The 7,909-nt window shown below is 44.2% G+C and overlaps 1 protein-coding gene across 4 annotated transcripts; it reads right to left on the reverse strand.

The window, feature by feature from the left end:
• Positions 1 to 684: 684 nt before the first annotated feature.
• Positions 685 to 5,879, reverse strand: LOC6601507 (organic solute transporter alpha-like protein). 4 transcript variants are annotated; one of them, XM_002026533.2, is made up of 4 exons: positions 5,724 to 5,879; positions 1,763 to 2,122; positions 960 to 1,694; positions 685 to 901 (listed from the first exon to the last, which is right to left on the reverse strand). In XM_002026533.2, the coding sequence occupies exons 2-4, from the start codon at positions 1,899 to 1,901 to the stop codon at positions 774 to 776; spliced, it is 1,002 nt and encodes a 333-aa protein (XP_002026569.1). In that variant the 5' UTR covers positions 1,902 to 2,122; positions 5,724 to 5,879; the 3' UTR covers positions 685 to 773. The 4 variants fall into 4 exon arrangements, with proteins under 4 accessions (XP_002026569.1, XP_026847993.1, XP_026847996.1 ...); XM_026992192.1 differs by having other exon boundaries at positions 1,763 to 2,127; XM_026992195.1 differs by lacking the exon at positions 5,724 to 5,879 and adding an exon at positions 4,980 to 5,084 and having other exon boundaries at positions 1,763 to 2,127.
• Between the last annotated feature and the right edge of the window lie 2,030 nt (positions 5,880 to 7,909).

Below are 7,909 nucleotides of genomic sequence, written 5' to 3' on the forward strand. Positions count from 1 at the left end.
CCCTGGCTGCTTCCTCTGCTATTTCTGAGAGCTGCCTGCCTGCCAGCCAGCCAGCATCTTTAGTGTGATTTATTTTGGCAGAGCACAATGTACTTTCTTTTGAAATAAATCATAAATTTCAACGCACTGCTCTCTGCAGTACGCAATGTCCTCTCAATGCTCCTCCACCGAAGATTGTGGTCTTCTCTCGAAGGATTTTCCAGGCCGGGCCAAAATGTGGTCGGGTGGTGCCTGGCCTATGGCCGCGTGCGCGGTCTGCGACAGCAATTGAGTTATCCTCAAGAAAGGCTATCTAAACAGAGAGGAAAATGTATATGTATACAGATATTTCATCATATTATATTTATTGTATTTTTATGGCACTTGGTCCGTGGGTCTAAGCCCCGCCAGCATTTTGTTGTCGGTTGAAAAATGTAAAACGGATCTCTGCCGCAGGGAGAATTATGAGCTAAATGCGGCACGCATGACTGCAGGGACAAAGGGCATGGGGATGGGGATGGGATTATGAGTACAAGTGTGGTTGTGGTTGGGGTTGGGGAGTCTCTGACCAGACCAGAAGTCCTAGAACAAACACATGATTTGCGGAGATTTATTTCATTTTGTTTTCGGTCTTAAAGCATGATTAACACTTGGCTAAGAAAGATGTGGAAGCTTAGAGACAATTAAAGCTGGTGCAGGACGACATTTTCCGACTACATTTAACTACAGTTTCTTTATTGAAATTATCACAATTCGTTGCTACTGTTTTGTAACCGTTTGTAAAACTCCCTCTCTCAAATGCGAGTGATTTCCTTGTCCTTGTTGACCTCATCGATCTGCACTTGGATGGGTGTGCGGTAGGCGCTCTGCACCATCATGGAGACCAAGACCATTTCCACCAGTATCAAGATATTGATGATGGCTGAAAAAAGAAACCAAAATGAATATGTTTATCCCAAACAAAGGATCTCTCCACCCACTTTGCTTGTAGACAGTGTGATTGATAGGATATTCGCCGCCCATTTTGATGCCATCGAGCTGATCGTAGAGCACCAGATACTGCAGCTTGCACAGCATCACCACCAGCTGGAGGCAGAACATCTTCTTTCGCAGCTGATAGTCGCCGCGCAGCTTCGTTATCATTCGCACCGTGATCTGGAGGGACCACACGCCCAGGACAATCGAGCTGATGATGAAGGGTATGAAGAAGTACATCACTTGGTGGTAGAGCTGGATGTCCCGGTAGTACAGGATGTTCATCACCAGCATAATGGAGCCCTGCCAGAAGGGCATCTGCCACACCATGTAACGGGAGATGCACAGCTTGGCCTTCGTGGGCACCACCATCGGCAGGCAGAGGCACCAGCAGCAGCAGGGCGGCGTTGTCAGCTGCACCGCCTCCCCGCCCGACTCCTTCACGTAGTTCTGCTCGGAGTCCACGTAGCGGAAGAGCAGTGTGCGGAATATGGGCCCGCCCACCATGAACATCACATGCATCACCGTGTGGCAAATAAACCAGGAGTACGGCACCAGTATGGTAGCCAGTGCGGCCAGCGAGATAATCGGATACAGGCTGACCATCAGGATGGACGGCGTACGCAGTGGCTTGTTAAGGTGGCGCCTCAGACGCGACACAGTGGTCGAGTAGATGCAGATGTTGAGGATGGTCAGCAGGCTGGCTATGAAAATGGCCAGGCTAAGGAACGCAGTCATATCTGAGGGATGTGCACACAACCGTATTAGTATTAGGAACTCTTCATGGGGATTCCCCTCGAGTACTTACTGCCATAATACTCTGCCACTGTGGGGTGTGTTCGCAGACTCATGGAGCTGCCATTCTTCTCCATTGCCATCTCCATCTCCACCTCCTGTGGTGCAGGCTCCGTCTGCTCCACGAGCGTCCATTCATCGCTGGCATTCATTTTGTTGTTGTGTTTTTGTTTTATAATAAATTCACTCTCTGGTGGCAAGCTTGTGCAATACTTCCTGGGTTTCTCCTTCGACTCTGCTATGCCGCTTACACTTCACATCTTTGCCATTGTTCGCACATTTGCCAACAGTTAACAGACTTTACTTTTATTAGCACTCGTAAATGTATCTTCCAGCTGCCTCAATCTGTTAAAGTCTGGGCTGTGAATAGAGTCTGTGCTGCAAATAAATAGTACAGACAGACGGGTGGGATAAATATCATTGGCCAGGCCTGGGGGAAAGTGCGAGAAGGGTGCAACAATATTTGATTGAAGATTGAAGTGGCAAAGGCAATGCACTCCGCTGCGTTAACTATAAGGAAAATAAGGCCTAATGGATGCTAAACAAACAGTCTAGACGAAGTGTTAACAACCTCAATCACGATCCCGTGCAAATGCAAAGAAGGCCCCACATATGTGACATTTGAATGACAGACCCCCTTATCCCTTCTGGATCTAAATTGGAATACCGACTTCTGAACTTTAAGTGGCTTGAATCATTTGAGAAAATGAAAATGCAAAAAAACTATGGAATATTCTTGGCTATGGCTTCAGGTTAGCTGCCTCCCATGAGAATCGCATAGAAAGGCGATACGCTGCCGGCGGCCGAGTGCCCCCTGGATCGATCGATCATCGGAGACAGGCGGCTGTGGCTCTTACAGCTTCTTCGGGGAGTTCGTTAGTATCAGGCTGTGCCAGCTAACCAGCAGAGACCACCACTTGACCGGATCTAACACCGAACTTATTACGAGTTTTTTCGAGTTTTAAGCGGTTAGCCACGAGACCCGACGGACGACCCAAATACACAACAAAAAGAAGAAAAAGCCTTAAATCTTATTTTTTATGGGTAATCGACCGGCATGTTCTGGTCCAAATAATCCGTACTTTACTTAACTGCAAATTTCTCGAATTCATCCGTAAAAATTTCAATATAAACACCATAATAATACAATACTTAAGCCGCTAATAGAGAGCGTATCAAATGATGTACAAATGCAAAGCCCCAAACAGCCATAACAAGCCACAGGTGAAAAGCACGTGCCTGGGAGCCCAAGGCAACCGAAGAGAGTCCGTCCCCCACATGGCTGGGGAAAGAGTAAAAGAAGAGAGAGTGAGAGAGAGGCGCCCGAAACGTAAACAGGTTTTCTGGAAAGCATAGTCGAGGCGAGACGAGACGAGACGACCGACCGGCCATACATAAATTCGGAGCTGAAACCAGAGCTTGCCTCACTGCACTCCCATTCGTTATGTAAGACTCTTTGTTATTTTTACATTTTGAAACAGGTTTCGGCCCAGTACAATATGTTGCAAGTACCTGTTAACAAGTACTTAAAACATGACTCAACCAGCACTCGAATCTCCCAATCATCAGCACCAGCAGCAGCGGCAACAGCAACGACCTTCATTGGCAGATCAGCTACGAAAACGTGTCAAAGCCCCCTTTGGGCTTGGCCTCAATCCCGAGTCGGTCTTTCAACGAACTGCAGAGATCTCGAAATAAGTACTCATAAAGCACGGCCTTATCAGCCGTTAGCCGTCAGCCGTCAGCCGTCAGCCGGAGATCGAAATTCTCTATCGCCCCAGCCAGCGATTTCATCAGTAAACGAAAAAACGAGAGAGAATTCTTCACAATTAGTTTTGAAAAGATGCGGTATAAAAAAATTTCAAATAATTAGCACAGAATTCGCGGATTCATTTCTGTGTTTAGCACATTTTAAAGGTGCGTAAAACGAAGCGTGAAATATCAGCGGAGCACAGCGTCATAAAGATTATTTCCCGATGCCCCAAAGCACATACTCTCCGTGCCGTACACTTTTTGGTTTTGATTTTTTAACGGCTTGCAAATGGGCAGCGCACGCAATAAACAACAAAAACAAATGGCTAAAAAATGAAAGAAAAAAATATATAGAACGTGCCAAAAAGTGAGCAGCAAAATGTGGTATGAAATATGAATACTGTGTTGCAACAAAAGCTGGCAAAACCTCTCCTCGCTCATATTAAATTTCAACTCTAAAAAAAATAATTCTAGAGGTCTTTTGGTAAAGAATTATCGAGCGGAGGTTGTAAGAGATCACTCCCATCCTAGGCAAAATATGTTATACCACCATCAACACCCTTTCTTTACAAATCTTTAAAACTCCTACAAAAAACTTGTTGAAATGAAACGTAAACATTAGCGAAAAGTGAACAAAGTTTTGCATTTTGCTGTTGGCCATGGCTGATTTCATTTTTTTTGTTGATGGTGAAACCATATTAAATGGGGAATTTCATGTCATTTTATCGGCTCCTTCCCTTGGGTTGCAGCTTCTTCGGTGACAGGCCGCATGGTAGCTCATGGCCCAGCAGCCATCGCTTGTCCGGCCCTGACTCTGTAGAGACACCCAAATGCGTTGTCGTCGTCGTCTGCCAAGTTATTTCCGAGCTTTTTTTGCGGTTAACAAAAATTCAAATATCTCGGCGAGACGAGACCAAACGAGACGAGACCAAAAAGCAGCGACCCACCGACACGACCTTACGCAATGCAATCGAATTGAGCAAAAGACAAACCAAAAACAAAAAACAAAAAACAGAAAACCAAAAATCAAATATAAATGGGGGATACAAGTGCATTGCAGTGGGGAAATAATCAAAATCAGAACAGAGACCGCAAAATCTAATTCGTTTTGCGGCGAAAAAAGAAGAGACGGAAAATGGGAAATGGGAAAAACCATGGCATTTCCCTGTCCCTGCACACACCAGGGCAATTCATTAGACAATGTGACAAGACGCGATACCAGATGCTCGCTCCTACAATCATTTGAAAATTGTATCTAGATAAAAATGTAATTATGTCGCTTGTTCGAGATAAAATGTTTCAAATATTTACCCAGAACCAAAACAATTCTACAAAATTCCTACATGGCGAATTGTTGTGTGTGACACACACACTTCAGGTTCAAAGGTCATGTGGTCTGAGTTGTTATTGAACAAGGCTGATGGCAGTGGATAAAGTGAATCAGAGCTATGTACTACCAAAAATTTGTGGGCAATTACCGATTAGCAATATAATTTCTGTAACGTAAAGAGGCCCCATTTTCCATGTTCCATGCTCTTGTTTTTTTCAGATAACGAAGTTCAAGGAAGTACAACAAAATGGATACGTTTCCTTTCCCTATGGAGGCTTTCAGAAGGTCTTACTTCCTCTTAATCTTTTCTGAATACAACCAAAACTTTAAGCTGGAAAAATCTTGAAAAATGATTTTGTATACAATTGAAACTTGTTTGTCCACTTAGATCTGTTTTGGGCAATGGTTTCTTCCTCATGTCCTAAAAGCCTGTGCCTTGACTGGCTTAGCCTAGCCCACTGCTAACTTGACCATCAACTCGTTTTCGGCCCAATTTCTTCCTGTCTGACCGGCCTTGGCATTGCACAGTTGATCAGAATTTCAATTGAAATGATATTCGCACATTTCAGGCTGTTCTTTAATTCATTTTGATTGACTTCACAAATTATCGGCATCAACGGCATAGAAACGATAATTATTTATTTATTTCTGTTACATGTCGTGTGGGGAAAACACTTCGTTAAAATTGATTGAATAATGCAATAAAAAATACAAAAAAAAACAACAAAAAATTGTATTCGATCACAAGCGATTGCAAAGTGCAAAAAAAATTGGCGGGGAATCAATAAAAAAAAAAAAAAAAAAAAAAAAACGAAAAGCATTAACCAAATACTGTGTGCACTGTACAGGGTCTACTCTTTGTTTGCTTTAAAATTTCGTATAATTTTCGTACTTTTTCTTAAGCAGCTGTTGGGTCTTTCTCTTATTTTGTTTGATCACACCTCGCTCTCTGTCTCTCAGTGTCTCTCACTCGGTGTGTCTTTCTCTGTTTATTTCTCTGTACTTCTCTGTGCACTTTGACGCCGCGCGTGTCTGGTTCGCTCGCGCGTTGTTCACCAACTGAAAATGAAATTCAAAATTATTGCGCTGGCCGATGCCGATCACGAACGTGAATGCGCCCGTTCCCCAAACCACGGACTGTCTCTTAGCGTGTTTGTGTGTGTGTTGGCCAAAACAGAAAATAACAGTAGCAATAGCAACAAAAACACCTGCTGACGCTTGTGCTGCTGCTGCTGCTGCTGCTGTGCGATGTGCTAATCGTCATTTGTCGATTTCAAACACCGTCTTGCGTCTTGCCTCTTGCGGTGCCTTTGGTCTTTGGGAAAAGTTTTTCATTCAAGGCGGAAGTGGGTTATTTGCCGATCAAGTGACAGACGAGAAAGGTGGGCTTGTCCAGCCAGCACCATGGAGCAAGAGCCACTCATAGCTGAAAATTGTCCTGCTAAAGTTCACATTTATTTGTAGAGAAAATAGTTATATTTCCTGTGCTACTGTGCCACTGTGCCACTTGGGAAAATTACCACTTAGTCTTCCGGTCCGACCAATCCTATTTGCCACCCCCGGGGGACACTGGACACTTAGTTTAAGAGCTAATTTCTGTATAGAAAAGCAATCAGAAGGCATGGCACCGGCAGCCACACAACAGAAACCAATTAACATGTCCAGCAAGCGGACAGTTTACTTCGCCAGTTCCAGGTGTGCGATATGGTCCGCCCCAGGGACTGGGCATAATTTCTAATGGAGCATCAATCAACTCTTAATTTCCATTGCCCCCGAAGACCAACATCGAGTTTAACCATACAATTTGTTATTCAAATCGGAGCTCATTAAAAAAAGTTATTATGCGCTGCCGAGTGGACCCTGGACTTTGGGTGCTCCGCATATCAAAGAATGTAAATCGGCGGCACATCCGCTCACTAATTTAATGAGCGGCTCCAATGAACCTTTTTTTCGACGGAGACTTTCTGCTATCTGCTCTCCCCACCGCGCTCTTTTTTCATAAACAATCCAAAATTAAATGCTAATTATCCAAGCCCCCGAGAGTATGCAATAAATTATGACACAAATGGGGAAGCGCTTTTGTTGCATAAACTGCGGCGACGGGCCATAAAAGAAAAATTATTGCTGGGGTTGCTGCAATTCCACTTATAATTTTGCAAATAAATCTAATTGTGCAAAGAGGGTCGAGTCGGGTCAGAAGTGATAAGGCCAATTACGAGAGGGCAGCGTATCGGTCTTTATTTTGCTAAAAATTCAAGTTTCTTAAATGGAAAAAATCGAAATCTTTTGAATGTTTATTTGTCCGCAAGGCAACAAGAAATATTTGCTCCTCATGCTCAGGCCGCTGCCTGTCAGTGATGATTGCTTGCCACCTTGGTTGCAAGCATCGCTGCCTCTGTCTCTGCCTCTGACTTCACCCCAACTTCCACCTCATTTTAAACTGTAGCCAGCGGCCACACACAGTGACTCTCATTTCTTTTATAACAGCAGCTAAAAGATAAAAAATTTGGCGCCAAGGGCGATGCCTTTGAAGGAGAGAGGATGCTGGCACCCGCCTTCAACGCCTTTCCAGCCAGCCAGCCAGCCAGTCCCTTGTCAGTTTTCATTTGCTTTTCACTGTTTTATTTGCCGTTGTTGTTTTCCTTGGTTTTTCATGTTTTTCCTTTCTTATTTTGCTCATTTATTCGCGCTTTCTTCTTCGCAAATAAGCAACAATGCATTCGCCATTTGAATGGAAGTAGCGTTTGCCTAGGGCTGTGGCGGGGGCTGGGGCTGGGGCTGGGGCTGAGACTGGGGCTGCCTAAGCGTTCATTTCTATGTCGAAGACGAGGTCCCTTCTTTATACCTTGTCTTGATTCATTCAACTGTCGCCTGTTGTTTCAATTTCTGTCTGCGTTTTCATTTCAATCTCTTTCATCCGACCACTCTTTGCACTCTTGATTCGCCTTTTCTTGTGCGTTTTTTTTCGCCTTTCGCTTTTCGCTCGCTGTTGTTTGCTGTTTAACGAAGCAAATCAACAAATTGTAATGATGCCAAAGTCCTTTTTCTGCGCTGCTTGCACTTTTCCCTCCATTTTCT

Source organism: Drosophila persimilis, unplaced genomic scaffold (assembly GCF_003286085.1).
Source record: "Drosophila persimilis strain 14011-0111.01,24,50 unplaced genomic scaffold, DperRS2 tig00000715-arrow-arrow-pilon, whole genome shotgun sequence".
Lineage (NCBI taxonomy): Eukaryota > Metazoa > Arthropoda > Insecta > Diptera > Drosophilidae > Drosophila > Drosophila persimilis.